Genomic DNA, 16,365 nt, shown 5'->3' with positions numbered 1-16,365 from the left:
TTTGGAGAAAGCTGAGGGTGGCGCCTGCACAATTTGATTTGGTGTAAAAATACACACCAAATCTGATTTCTGTTACATTAAGGCGTTCTCTGACAAAATATACAGAACAAGAAATGAAGTGAATTGTGCTTTAGAAATATCTTGCAAGCTTGTTTCCCCGAATACCTGACCACTAATTTTTAAAAATGGATCAAAACCCATTTTAATTGAATATTTAATAGATGATTTAATGTTCAAGTTAAGATACATTTTAAACGCTAAATATAAAAATGATTTCTGCTTGCTTACTGGAAATATTTGTAATACAAGTGAATATATATAATAAACCAATATTTAAAGCAGATTTACTATGGAAGAAATGAAATGACTGTCCTCGATTTGTAAACATAATACATTCATCAAACTATATTTTTGACTAACAGTTGGCTTTTATAATATGAATATCATAAAAGTGGATTGCCATTAACAGTAGAAATAGTCTAATTCATTTTTTAAATGTGTAATATATTTTCCATTAGAAACATAAAAGTGGCAATATCCTCCTAGGGATTTAGCTAGAGGGAAACACATCAGTTTGCATAAATAAATGAGCTTATTCTTTTGTAGATTCTATCCTGTACATGATGTCCCATGAGTGTGATTTACAGAAAAGAATCTGAGATTAGCAAACTAGGAGCATGCAATTTAGTCTAAGACCATTTTCCAACAAGTCATATCAACACTGCAAAGGTACCTACGTCTATTGTGCCCTAGTTTTACTTTCATTGAAATGGGCAAAGGTTCACTTCATTTGATATCTGTAAAGAGAAAAAGACATGCCAAAGCCTTTTGAAAAAGTAAAGTCTTACGTAAGTTCTAGAAAAGGCATGCTAGTCATTTGAAAAGAATACACTTTAGTTTCTGAAAACAATATTCAAACAGATAATTTGGTGGTCCTGAAATGAACATTTCCTCACAGTACATTGTGAAAAGACTTTAGCTAATTATAGAGTTTGAAATAGGAGATCCCTAAGAAAATTTTAAAAACTCCTTTGCATCCTCAACATTTAATATAGACACATTATGATATCTGAGTACTACTGTTACCTAGAAATCCCCCCAACATTATTGCTACAAAAAAAAAATAAAGACTGATTAAAGCCTTTCATTCTCTTTCAGTATTGTGAGAACCTCAGACAAATGTTAATGGATACACTACTGATTTACACTGGTGAGTAGGCAATTTTACACTGTGTTACAGGTATTTTGCCATTACCTTCTGAAACTCTGTTTCATAGTGCAGAGTATGTCATATAAAAAATAAATGATACTGCCCAATCTCAGCAGTCTGAAAGAAACATAAATCAATGGCATAAGGGAAGCAGGTGATGTAATGACTCCAGACTTAAGTAGATGGCTTGAAGAGATGGATCATGAAGTTTAACCTTTGAAATTATTCATTGGATATTAATATAAACACATGGAAAAGCACATTTCAAAGTTACCTTGCTTTGCTAAAATTCTATTCATTAAATCAAAATTTTTTTTAAGTGGTAAAGAGAAATAATATATCCTATTCCTGGAAAATGTCTAATAGCAAACACTTAATAAGCCTGGTCTTACTTAATGTTTCAGTTAAGGATGTTGGTAGAAAAGGAGGTCAATAATATCTACATAAATCCATACACAGAAAAAAAAAATGAATGGTGAAGCCCAAAATTGTCAATATATGGTAAATGATACAAAGGCACCCAAAAGAGATGAGAAATTAGACCAAGTATTGTACAAATACAAGTTGGGAAAAATTTAAGATCTGACTCCAAAAGGGTGGGAGATTGAGATAATGGCCAAATATAAAGGAGGAAAAATAACTTTAAGTCAGCACCAAGAACCACAGCAACTCAGAAGGTGTTACTAACATGACCTGGACTCTGATGATCCTGCAGGACATTCAGTGTTGTCTGGTCTAAAAGCAAGGAGGCAGAATTTCTCTCCTCTATGTGATATGAACATACTTCCATTCCCTATGTGGGACATAAAGCTCTAATGCTCTGTCTAATAATCTAATTTCATGATAAGGTGATTTAAAAATTAAGAAAAAGAAATACTGCTTTACAAATAAATACTAAACAGAGAGATACTCTGACAACATTTGGACATAAGTTTCTTTGCAACTCTTGCTTTATTCACTCTCTACTTTGCACTGGGAATGCCTCATTTCTCCTCTTAAAATAGCTTTTAATAGCTCCCTTTGTCTTTCAAGAAAAAGCCCCACCTCAGAACCTTTATTCCAGGTGTCTTACCTTCTAGATCCAATCTGGAGCATCCTCATTTCCTATACCCTGCCCACACCAAATTTATCCCTATTTCCTGGCCAGGCCACACTGCATACCTCTGTGTCTGTCCTCACGTTATTCCTTTTGCCTGAAATACCCTTCCTGCCACAAGCTCTTTCCCAGTGGTGTCAGTTGGGTCCTCCCAGAAGCAGATGTTAAGATGGAGCTAGAAATGCAAAAAGTTTTCTGGGGAGTAACACCATGAAAGAAAAAGGGCAAAAACGGAATTGGGTAATGAGCTCTCTATTCACTAGGCAGATCTGACAGTCTCTGTCAGTCCATTGGAAACTCCAGGACAGAATCAACCATTTAGAATATGAAAATGAATACATCTATGTTCACGTACGACTGAAGCATTATGCTGAACACCAGAAACAGACACAATGTTGTAAACGGACTCTACTTCAGTAAATACACACACACAAAATCAGCCGTTAGAGGAGGTCTGTATGAACGAGAAATAGCTAGGCTTTTGTACCACTGCCTTGCTCAGTCATTGAACCAAGAAGAGTATGACCTTTGCTCCAATTCAGGGATGAATCCTGGAGGTACCTAGAGCTGTCAGCTGGCCATATTCCTCACATCTGGGCAAGTCGTCCTCTCTTGTAGAGCAATCTAAGCAGTGCATCTCTCCGTGTCTACCACACCATTATTCTCCAAAGCACACATGAATATTTACCCCTGTGTGAAGCCTCTAAAAATCATCCCTAGGCAACTGATGGCTCTCCATGCTTCCACAGCAATGTGAACTTTAGCGTCTCATACTACATTGTAGCCTCATTATGTTTACAGGACTCTACCTTTCAGAAAGTAGAAACCACATAATACTCTTCTCAGATCCCTGGTAGATAACTTGGGAAACAGAGCACCTAACACATAACATATTAAAAAAAAAAAAAAAAGTAGGGTGAATAGATGGGTGGATGAATGGACCTATCAGCTGGATGATCGATCAGACTGGTTATTCCCTATTTTGGTACAGATGCCAAGGAGCATATTTTGTATATGTCAAGGGGGGGTTATAAACTTCTCAAAAGATAATTTTAATATACTTTAAGTACTAATGGGCTATTGGACTTTGAAGATAAGATGTATCAAAAATTAGTATGTTCTAAGTCAAAGTTTTAGAATTATATTCCTAATCACTTAAATGAACCTATCTGTGTATTGCTTTCCATCCATTATTCTCATTTCCAGTTTTGCTCAATGGACATATTGGGAAATAGGTCACCTAATTTTTAAATTCTAAGATGTGCTGTGTTTATTCTGTATTGTAAAATAATAATTTAATTTCAGTTATACACTTTGGACTTTTTTTTAATGACTTTCTTGGAGAATGCTCGGTAGTCAGTAACATGCCCTCTCCATTTAATCAGCCAACAACATTGACTCTATGCCAGGCCTACAGCTAGGCTTCCAGGACATAGAGAAGAAAGTGAAAAGATAGGACAAGAAGTTCTTTCTCTAATGGAGGAGACAGAATTGCAATCAGATGATTTAACACATCCTGGGAAGTACCACAACCAATGTAGAAACAACATGGACAGAGCACAAAGGAGCAAACGCGGGGGAGCTGAGGAAGGAACTTCTTGAGTTAGCTGGGGGTGGCTAATTCCCTTTCACCTCCCTATGCACTTTCAAAAGGGGAGAGGGACAGAAACAAAGGCCTCAGAATGTACAGAATCCCATTCCTGAGCGCTTTGGTTGTCAGCAGGGTTGGTACTGCCCCCTAGAGGAATGCTTTGGTGACTACTGAGGCAAGGGATGTTTGGTTCCCCGAGTGATTGTAGACAAACTTACTGGCACTTAGTGGGCAGGGACCAGAAATGCCGGATGTCCTGTAGTGCTCAAGACAGTCTTTCACAATGAAATTGTCATGATATTTCACTTGGTTTCCAAATACTCCACTGGAAATTCATGGAAGGGAAAGCCCTGCTTATAATTTCCTGAGCCCAGAACCTAACTTTATTTTACACACAGGGAATCATTTAAGGTTTCTAATATATCCTGAATTTTCTAGGACGGTCACTAACCCTATATGTCAAAGAATGGTCATGTTTCACTGTTGTTGTTGTTGTCCGGAACTTTACCAAGAAAAACCCATCTAGACACTCGTGTTACTGACAGTAACTTAGCAGCTGTCATCTCAGCAGTGGGATGCTCCCCGGTCAGCATTTTATTAAATTCATTTAGCATAGGCATGCCCAAGCTTTTACCTACTGAGACATAGATTATTTTATTGTACGTTTCTTACTCTTTGTTTTTTTCCTTTAAATTGTATATAAATTATTTGTGTAGATAGGTTATATTACTTATAAACTTCATTTTAGGATTAGAAAGGGAACATTACAAAATGTTAGTTATAAAGTCCATTCTAGGACTGCAAAGAGTTGAGAACCACCACACTTAAATTTTCTAAAATTTCAAGACTAACCTCACTCTGATGAGAAGGAACCTAACAGGCTGGAAGATTGCCCACAATTTCCATGCTCTTACATATATTCAGCTACAGGGAGCACTTTTACATTGCCCCAGACTAGCAGGGCTGCTGGGCTGCAGGAAAGGCGTTCCAGCATAGATATGAGTAACGGGCCCATGTTTATCTGCAGCAGGAAAAGAAAAAAAAGGAATAGCTCTTCTTTAAACTAACTGTCATCATGTCTTGTTGCTTATTCTCAGGAGTTGCCTTGGTTTTTTTAGCCTTCAAACATCTGTCGACATTAATTTTCCATGGTAGCTCTCTAGACAGATAAATTGCCCCTGAACTAAACAAATAAACTTGAAGGCGTGCCTCTGGATTAACATTTTAGGAGAAAACCATCATCCCTATAATGATCTTTTCCATTCTCTTCCTACCTACAGACAATTAACGTATTATTTAGCATTCCTTAATTCTACCTTAGACCAGAACTCTTTGGTATATGTCTGTCACAGTCATTTACCATTCATCCACTCACTCAGGCAACAAACATTTAATGAGCACTCATCATGAGTCATGTGGTGCATCAGCTACTACAAGCGCAAGACTAACAAGTTCCAGCTTTCACCCTCAAGGAGTTCAGAGAGGTGAGAAGAGGCAAATAAACAAACAACCAGAATGCCAGATAATTCAGACTAAACAGAAAGACATACAAGAAATATATAAAGTAATAAAGAATTTCAGTACCTTACACTGAACCTTAGACATAGCAAGTGCTTAGTGAGAGATGTTTTGAAGTTATTCAAATTGTTCTAAGGGTGAAAATTGGGCAGACATATCCACAAGTTAAAATGGAAAAATAAGGGTCCTGCCAGCAAGGTGAATGATATTCTGATGGAATCGGATATTCCAATGACATGAGAACATATGGATAATTTTTTCTTCAGCCACCATTTCTCTAGCAATTGCCTTGCCATGTACCAGACTCTGTACTGTCTGCTGAGAATACAAAGCTGACTAAATCCCTGCTTTTTCTTTCAAGGAATTTAGTTGTATCAAAATTATTTCCAGAACTAGGAATGCATATCCATATTGGCTAATGGGATTGCATTTAATGGAGGAACTAATATCACACAAAGGGCCAGGCATAGAAGTAGGGAAGGAGTCAGCAGGGAGGAGGCTGACCTAGGTGAGCTAGGTTATAAGGAGGACTGCAGGTCAGCAGTGTTAAGGGCTGCTGGCTACAAGAGATCGGGAATGAGCCAGAAGTCCACAGAGAGGCAGATGAGTCACAATCCAGGATGCAGATCCAAATACTGAGGAAATAGAGTTTGACACAGAGTTCTCCTTAAATACTTCCACGGAGAAGCTGTAGTTGAATGAAGAATAAGAAGACGAGTTTCAGGGAAGTCTGGGCTCTTTAACATCAGATTGAAATTTGATCATTAAAAAATGAGTAGTGAAGAGTCAAATATCAACCAGCAGGAAAGAGAAGCTTTCTTGGTGGTTACAGACTAGATTCATTCCTGTATCTGTTTTTAATTTTTTGTGAGCCTGCTGTGTGCACACACATGATCCTGGGATGATGATGCTTAGAAAACACAATTTGTGTGTGTGTGTGTAAGACTATATCCAGCTGCTAAAGAAAAGCAATCAGCTGATTTTCCTTGTCTTCTTTTTCTTTACTAATAAGGAGTTTGATGAATCTTTAGTACAAGCTACCCTGTGGTCCATCCATTCATCCATCCACTCAATAATCACTTATTACCAGTTACTAGGTGAAGGACCATCCCAGGTGATGGGAGGGAAAAAGATAAATAGATCAGACCCCTGTCCTTGAAAGGTCAGTGTTCGGAGGCCTGTCTCAGCTTGGAGAACAATAGCGTGAAACACATTGATTTCAGCGACAGGATCTAGATCACTTTTTCTTTGTCAATAAATTTAAATGGGCATGCAGACAATAATCGATAAAGGGGTGCCTGCACAACTGTTACCAAGGAAATATTTAACTCAATTCCTTGATGTTACCATCTCTGCGCAGCCAGGCCAGGTTGGCATTCTGATTGCTCATGAGGAAAAAAGACAATGAAAAACTCTAGTTCTTCATATGCCAAGATGAAAATCATCAATCTCAATCTCTGTGAAAGATGAAACTACCTTTGTAGAAAGAGCAGTGAACTCCATCAGTCTTTCTAAGGCAATGCAGTCCTTAAGACGATACAGAGAGGGCAGAGGCAGTGCAGAAGTTTAGAAGAATTTATATGGGGAAAAAGGGAAATGATAAAATTTCTCCATCAATTTTGCGAGAAGCAAAAATAAGACAGAACATACATTAAACCCAAATAGCAGCAGTGTGTTTTTGAAAGGTATGTAATGTACTCTAGATGCTAAATTATTTGCTTATCATACGTGAATTTATCTTCATCTAATATGAATATCTTGATATTTAGGTAAGATTAAGCCTATTACATAATTCAGATTAATATATAACAATGGAATTTTAAATGTCCTCATCCTCCCATACTGCCAACACTTACCCATTTTGACTAATACGTATATACCAAATCTTTTTCATTTCTAGCATCTACCAGTTGGCATTTCCAGTTCCCAGGTGTAACACCTTCTAATTTTTAACCACTAAAATTTATATTTCTATAAATTTATATTCTAAACAAAATTCTTTAGTATTAAGTACATCTTTAGTGAAATAGCTTATACTGTCCCATCCAAAGGTTGACAGAAATTAGGTATTTGATATTTGTTGATTAATTGATTAGAGAGAATCTTTCCTTTGTTGTTATGCCAAATTTCCAGGTTTTTGCTGCCTTGGGATTCCCAACCTGTGTAATACCTATCTCTGTAACTGTCAGGTATTTACCAAATGCTAAATATTGGCTGAATTAAGAAATAGTGAAGGAGAACTGTGCGTAATTGGAAGGCAATGCCAGATAGTAATGAAGAACCCAGATTTTGATGTCAGACTGCCTGTGTTCGACTCCTGGTTTTCTTGTTTGTTGGTAATAAGACCTTGGGAAAGTTACTTAACTTCTTTATTTCTATTTTGTCATCAATAAAATGGGTATGACAGTACTATGTATCCCCACAGAACTGTTGCCTGGATCAAATGATTTAAGTTATGTGAGGCACTTAGAGCATACTAAGCCATATCCGTGTTAGCTGTTACCATCATCACTATCACTGTCATTGCTATTCTGGAAGGCTGAGGATAAGCAGGGGAAGGAGTTGGCACAAAGAGATTCAGAGAGAACACAGCTATTCTCCAGAGAAGAAATTAAAGACACATGGGTTTCTCTCTAATGTTCAGGTCCTCATTTATGCATGTATGTATGGATCAGATTATTCTTGAGAGTAAGAAATGGGCTTTAGTGGTCTTAGCAAACAGCTGCTTTTTACTCTAAGTTTTTTTGCTTGGCTAAATCACATTCATCTTTCAGCTCTTAGATTAGGCATCTGTTCTTCTAAGAAGCCTCTTAATCCCAAAGATTGGATTAGGTGCCACTCTGATGTGCTCCCATAGACTCTTCTGTGGGATCTGACAAACTTTTATTGTTACCTTGATGCTAGTTTGTTTTCTTCAACTGGAAATTTCCAATTTGTTCTCTGTGGTATCACCAACTCTTGGATCAGTGCACAGAGGTATAAAGGAATGATAAAAGGAGTGATGCATAAAAATGTACCCAAAGTTTTAGAAATAGCACAGTGTGCAATAAAGAATATCAAGTTACCAACCCTGCATAACTAAAAGCTGATCATATCTGCCTCCTTAATCCACACAAAGGCTGTGTGGTTGGGATACTTTCTTGCAGAAAATAACGAGGAAGAACTCTGATGCATGCCTCACCAATATATGTATGTTTGTTTATAAGCAGTATATGTGCTATTAGTATATCAACATTGTCCATTATAAAATGTAACAAAAATAAAAATTTCAAAAGGAGGACATTGACACACACAGACACATATATCTGATGTAGCTTTAGATAAGTTTGCCAATGCCATTTACATCTTACTTGCTTAAGCTTGCATTATTAGTATAATCTTCAATCCATTAATTTCTTAGCAGGAAATGCTTGCTCATTTTCTAGGGTTAGTTTAGTTAATATTAGAAAATAAAACCTGTAGGTCATCTAAGCAGGGATGCATGAAACTGAACATAGCAGAGGCAGCCTTCCGTGAAGTGAGTCTTCCACTCCCCTTCCCCGTACCTGGAATGCCATACGCAACACTGCACTACCTGACACAGGAATCAGGTCAGAAAACCAAGGTCAATCCATGTATCAAGTATTTTTTGTTTGAAAAAAAAAATGTAACTTTGGATTTTCATTATCTCACTCCTCCATACCCAATGCATCAGCAAATTCTGTCAGCTATACCTTCAAATACATTCAGAATCTGATCAGTTCTCACCTTCCCCATCCAGGCCACTATATTTGTTGCAAGTTGCCATTATTTGGGTTAGCACAACAGCCTTCCAACTGGTCTCCCTGCTTCTGTCTTTGGCCCTGAACTTCAGGCAATGAAATTCAGGCAGGAAACACTTTGAGCAGACAAAGGCACATATCTCACTCGGAGAGAAAGACTAAGACCTCACCCTGCTACCCAAGGCATTCTATGATGTGTCTCCCACTACTTCTCTGCTTCTTGCTCACTCACCTCACACAGATCCTTCCTAAACGATTTCTGTGGCTATAAAGAAGAATACCCTGGCCTTCTCACTTAGCCTGGAGACCTCAAAGGGTTAGAAGTTGCATTTACTATAAATAAAGATGATCAGGAATGAGTTTCCCTGTGAGATATTCAGACACTACATTTCAAAGCCTTTCTACAACTAAACAGATTTCCTTCTAAGAAATTGAGCAGTCAGAGGAAGACGGCCCCAAACCAATCCTGCTGATAGCCACCGGGACCACAAATTTTTCTGTTGGATGTATATTTTTCGATTTATTATGAAATCATGGTTTTACTTAAAGAGCACATTTTCATTATTTAGTTTTGCAGACAAGACTATGAAAATGATGCACATAATAAAGATTACTTCTAATACCCGTATTTGATGCATCATCTACACAACCACCCAGTTTAACTTGAATTTAAATTCAGCTAATAATTCTAAGGTGACAGTTTTATCTACAAAGCCTCCATTTCTATTTCAACCAATTTATTTAATGGAACAATTTAGAGTACTTATTTAAACTGATCTAAATAACATTTTTTTAAAGTAAAGGGAAATAACTTTCAAATGCATGTTAATAGTAGAAACCACTGCTGTTTTTAAAGCAATGAATCAGCTTCAAATGTGAGTGTTAATTGTACAATTTCTTATTAAATATACACAAGGAAGATAGCAATGTAATCATAATAAAAATGTAAAGTTAGATAAAATCCACCACTCTCCCATAAAACGCTGATACAAATATTAATACCTCAAATAAAATATATGCTATAAAATTTAACATGTGAAAACACTGAAAAATAAGTAAGATACAAAATTACAAAGTTCAAACACATTTTGCTTCAATTCTCACTTTACTTGATTTCCACTCCTTTCTAGATGCATCTCATGTACAAACAGTTCAGAAATCTGATGATTTTCTTTATTATAAGGGCTGAGATGGCAATGATTGAACACTCTGCATTTTCTTTGTTAATAGAAAGTATGATTTATGAGAGAGGAATAAAAATCCAAGAAAACCCACTCAATAAATTATTCAATTCTCAGATCAAGCTGATTTAGAGCAAATTTCCTTCATGAGGCCAATACTGAAAATGCAGCTTATTGGATAAGAATACAGTGTCTAAGAGCATATCTGGGCTCCTTTCCTTGTTTTTAGTATTTTTGTGACTGTAGACAAGGCACAAGCCTCCTTTAAATCCAATTTATTCATTTAAAAAATGGAATAATAATAGGAAGCATGTCTCAAAGTGCAAGATGTACACAATCAGAGGCATTCAATATAGCTAGTATGTGATGAAATTTTTTTTCAGATACTGTTTATTTTAATGTGACATAATTAATGAATGTGTCAGCCTAAAACTTTACAGAGGTTTCTCTCAGGAAAAGCCTAGGTAGCACTACAGGAATTTCTCTTTCTCAGTTTTTTGCAGCTGTACTTTAAAACTTCATTCCCATGAACATGGACATTTAAAAATCTGTAAAATTCTTTACACAAATGACTCAGATATTGGAAACAGAGTCTTAGGGTTTATATGGATTATGTGACAATCAAAGGAAACAGTGAGGTAACATTCCTAAAGTACTTAGCATAGTGTCAGAGTATATTATGAATGCAATAACTGTTGCTGTTAATATTATTTTTCCTTATGACCTATTATTGTCATACTACCATAATGCTAATAGATCAGACATACTATGCCCTGGGATAAAAAACATTAATGAGTATCTGTGCAAAAAAAAAAATCATCATCTATTATTTTCCAAATGATTTACAAATAAAATGCATCAAGAAATCAAGAAACTAGAAAGAATAAAAGAAATTAGGGGGATAAAAAAGGTAGGGGGAATGGGGAGCTTACACAGGAAAAAACGAGCAAGGACCTGATAAAATTAAACAACATAAACCATTTATCATAAGAATATTTGATAAAATGATGTATGTTGCAGTGATGCTGGGGCTAAGTAAATCTGCCTGTAAAACTTGAGTAATAATCATACCAGATGAAAACTATCTACAGTATCTTCTTAACCTTTGAATCAGGACACTTGAAATAAACAATATAGCCTTTTACTTACTTATTTTTAAAAATTCCATCAACTAAAGCAGTATATACCACTGTAATAGCAATGTTAACATCCGATATAATATTGCTTGGAAATTTTCCTCTTCAGTGCTTCTTATCTGCTTCCTATTTAATTGCAGTTAATATTTTCCTGCAGAGAATATTTCCCAGGAAAATATATGCTCATCACTTTGTGACTATGTTGTATTTATTTTAAATAAAATATTCTAGGTTCCATCCACCAACATACAAGTACCTTTAATATTTTTGTGTTCAAATTCTTATTACAAACTAACCCTAAATTTTCTTTTAACACTGGCAAAGGATCACTCAATGATGATCAAAAGGTAGATAATATCTATTAAGATTCAGATATCTTTAGTCATAGTAAGACTCAGTTCCATAGTATTAATAATTCTTATACCCAAGAATTAACTGAGGACAGAACTAGTGAAATTTCAAATAATGGGGAAGCCAAGTGATAGCAAAACTCTTAAAAAGTTTCACCTTAATATCCTGCCATGAATTTCTCACCCAGAATTGAAGGCTACAGACCAATGGATAAATTAGACACTAAAGTTTAGGGAGAAGGCACAGAAATACCATCTAATGAGAGTTAACACATGATGAACAGCACTAGCTGTTTTTGGAGAGTTGGAAATAACTTATTAAATGACGCCATGGGTGCCTCTCCAAATGAATCAAGAACTTAAATGCAGTCATGGAAAATTAATTAATAAGAAATTCTTCTGCTTCTTGCTTGAAAGTTGTAGTACAACTACAATTATGTGATATGATCAAAAAGGAGCTCCTTCAAGAGAGTGAATTTACCAGATAATTAAAGCTAATTTCTGGACAAAAAACAAATAAGTGACTTGAAATCACCATCAAGCATTAACAAATTACTTACTGAATTGACCAGCCTCAGTGATTGTCTTGGTGTTAGGAAATACTCTCTCTATTTTGATCTTTGGCTTTCATTGAAAAAGCCTTTTCCTACTATGGATCATCTCTCACTACACAATGCTCTCAAACAGTGACTTTGTAAAAATAATAAGGAGAAATAAATATAATACATTTTTAGAATGACACCTGTTTTATGATTTAGCATTTTAAATATAGCAACATTTTTCTGAGTTACAAATCAAATCTTTTTCAAGGGCTAAAAGAAGTACCTAACTATTCTTAACAGCCTGAAATATGTAAATTTGTAACGTTTTCCTGGCAAATATATATTTAATCGTATATAAATATTTTTGTTCATTAAAACTTACTATAAAGTTGAGAATCAAATTTTTACTTAATTTTTTTACCTTTTTAAATTTTTAAGTCCCAGCTAATAGCAGAAATTTAGATTCACTTGCTAGTCATAAACCATAAACACTATGATTATAGTTACAATAATAAAATTTGTTATAGAAAGAATCAAGTGGTACGAGTATAAAACAGTTTAATTTTAGTTTTTACTACATTTCTTATTCCCAGAAAAGAAAAAAAAAAAAACCTAGCACATGGCTATTATCATTGGTATCAAATGAAAACAAATTTTAGGACCATTATTATCAGGATATCCTTTTCGTGTATTTTCCATTAAGCTATTATTAATTCTGTTTTCCTTTTTACTGACTTAAAACATTTTTATAAATAATATACATTTTTATTCTGCAGAATTTTGTATTAACTATAACATAATTTAGATTTAGAAACTTGACAATTATGAGGAAATTGATAGTAGAATAGGTCAGAAACAGGGCACTTGGCTTGATTTCTGCAGAAATGATATATTGTGAACTCATATTCTCAACACGTTCCAAGCAGTAGAAAAAGTTCTGATGAAAGAGCATATCAATAAATTTTGCACTTACTTTTCAGAGGCAAAGTGTCTGTAATACACTGTAACTCTGGCTCCTTGGCCCATTCCATCCTTGGCAGAATCTGCATCATCTCATAGTCACCATTCTCTGCCAGGGACACTGCTTCACTGTTGACTGGTGTCTTTCTTAAAGTCTTCATGTGCTGTTGAACTTCCGCCAAGAGAACAGCTTGTATTGCTTCAGTTACCTGTAAAGTTTTTTTTTTTTAATGAATTATTTTTAGTATTATCATAAATGCTTGGGATCTTACACAAAACCCAAAGCCTGGAATTTTGATTTGAATAGATTTCACATAAATTGTAATGCTCCATTCTGTTAGAATTAGCATCTAAAACAATTGAAACACAGTTACTGTGAACTGGCACCCAAATCATCATATTTGTCTTTTAAAAACCTCAAGAGATTATAAAAGGAAAGTTGAAAGGAGTTCTCAATTCTTTCTCATAAAATATTTTCATTTCCACCAGAAGATAATTTGAATGTATCACATTGCTCTTGAAGACAAGATTAGCTCCCCAAACAATGTCTAGCTCTAAAGCACTATTTAGCTAAAAACACTTGATTTAAACTGGGTTTAATACAGAAAGTTAAAGACTTTAATAGTAAGTCTCACTAAATTGTGTGTATGTGTATATGGTTTGATGTGTCTTAAAATACTAACAGAGCCTGCCTTCAGATTAGTGTCCGTGCCCAGTCAAGGGCCTGTGGTTGGGGGGTGGGGTGGGGGGATGCTTACCACAGAACATCTAATACAGTATTTTCATTTTAAAAATGAAGAACCTGGGGTGTGGCATCCCAAGTTGCACACAGACATGGTGGACATTCTACATCTTTAGTAGTATATGTCCTCCAAAGGTTCTATACTCTTATACCTCAATAAAAAGCCAGTGACAGTACCTTAGCTTCTTCCTGGTAAGAAATGAGGAAAGGTCCAAGAGTTAGGCAGCGTTCAAGGAAAACCAAGACCTGAATTGGTGAGAGAAAATGAAGGGCACTGCTAATCTAGGTGAACTTGGGACACCTTTCCATTATCTGTCTCTGGATGACAGTTAAACATTTCATATAGCCATGTTCCAATGACTGCTCCTTTCCCTTCAAAAGCCTGTCCTCTGTCAAGATGACTCATGTTCCATAATTGCCCCGTCCCCTCTGCCTTATCCCCAGTCTATCCATAGGATGCCTAGAGCTAGAGCTTTGGGACAACACCAACTGAGACTGATGCCAGAAACAGAATAAGTATTCATCTAAATATTTTTTTGGTCTCTTTTTTGTGTCATGGTAGCTTATGAAAGCTTTAGGCTCCAGGGACACTCAGAGAACTTATGCTGATGGCAGATGCTCGATGAACTACAGGGGCCGAAGGAACTGCACACCTGAGCTTTAAATATAGGGAGCTTCCTAGAAGGATCAGAGTAGCTTCCTGATCACTGATCATCCTCCTGCTCTTGTCCACTGAAATGTTTGGCTAGGTTGTGAAAAAAAAAATGGCTAATGAATAATGTGATTTTACTATTGCATACCAAATCCAGTAATGCCTGTCACAATACAGGTACATAATGCTTACTCATGCATATTATGTGATGAGAGACTCAAAACTGTGATAGCTATTGCATACCATGAATATGTAATTACTATATACCATATGGTATTTGGAATAAATTGGAATAAATACCATATAATTCTAGACATCATGATACTGATGAATCATGCTTATTAATATCTACCATATCCTGAGATTCAATTATGTTGAATGTTTCATTGAAATGTTTCTATTAACATTGCTAAAACTATATTTACTATTAGATATGATATCTACTAACATATACTCTTCTAGATCACCATGGTTCATAAGTGAACCATGCTTATCATGTAGATATTATGATGGGAAAAACTGTATTAGTTATTCATGGACAATTTCACATCACTCAGTTTATTTCATTTTAATTGTGTCACACATTTTATTTGATACCATAGCTTCCAAGATGTGGATAATGTTGTAGAAGGAGCTGTGAATCTGAAATGAGAAGGCCCAAATTTCTGATCCGATTATGACAGTTACTATAAATGCAACTTTTGACAGGTCACATACTACTCTGGGACTTCATATCCTGCCAGATAAAACAAAGTCTGTGATGCCAAGAGAGGCTAGAATGAAAGCTGTCAGTCACAGAACTTGCATGGAACTTGCTTCTGTCCATACCTATAAAAATCAGGAAGATATTGGAGGATATTCTCAGACTTGTAATATATCCAGACTATGGTATATCCTTCAGAATGGGCAGTTTGTCCTTATGTCCCCACGGGATTATGGCTGCCCTCTCACCCTGGGATGATTATCATCTCTAAGGAGCTACCCACAACTGTGATTTAGAGTATCCCCTATCTACTAGACATATTCTATATACTGTATACAGAATATTCTATAACAACCTGGATCAACATTCTTTCTTAAAAATATACTGGGATTTATGCAACTTCAATTAACATGTCTAATTATTAGATTTATATATCATGACCATATTTTTTAACTTAAATTTTGGAATTTTTTTGACATATTTGTCACTATAAATGCATAATGCAAGAATAACTAATATGAGTATTATTAAAAATAAGACAAAGCAGAAATAGCAGGATAAAACATATTAACTATAGTAAGCAGGATACTCAGAGCCACAAAGCCAAAAATGAATACAGAATGGCACATACTCAATTGGAAACAAACTCAAAATATACACTTTATGCTCAGTGCGAAATCAATACTCAGCAAAATGATACAACTTATATAAACGTATAATAATGTTTTCATAGTATTGGCATACAGTAGGCACTAAAACTATGCTAATAGGATTGAAATAGATTCTATATATTTTAAAAATATACACTATGGGAAGTAAAATTTATGATAATTTCTGACTGTCAATACTTGAGTCTCTCTAGCACATAAATATAGTAGATAAATTTTGTAGATAGGTAGTAGGCATAGAATTCTTCCCAATAA

General features: G+C 35.4%; 1 protein-coding gene across 2 annotated transcripts in view; it reads right to left on the bottom strand.

Moving 5' to 3' along the window:
- The window catches only part of WDR72 (WD repeat domain 72), a 191,059-nt gene that overhangs the window by 59,345 nt on the left and 115,349 nt on the right, over window positions 1-16,365 (bottom strand). Inside the window, exons 18-19 of one of the 2 annotated variants that reach the window (XM_031453021.2) lie at window positions 14,265-14,333; window positions 13,359-13,554 (exon numbers count right to left, since the gene is read on the bottom strand). In XM_031453021.2, coding sequence (XP_031308881.1) covers window positions 13,359-13,554; window positions 14,265-14,333 — 265 coding nt within the window. The remainder of the gene's footprint in view (window positions 1-13,358; window positions 13,555-14,264; window positions 14,334-16,365) is intronic. The other variant, XM_031453022.2, reaches the window with a different exon arrangement.

The sequence above is a fragment of the Camelus dromedarius genome, chromosome 5, assembly GCF_036321535.1.
Source record: "Camelus dromedarius isolate mCamDro1 chromosome 5, mCamDro1.pat, whole genome shotgun sequence".
NCBI lineage: Eukaryota > Metazoa > Chordata > Mammalia > Artiodactyla > Camelidae > Camelus > Camelus dromedarius.
This window is presented reverse-complemented; position numbering and strand designations above follow the sequence as displayed.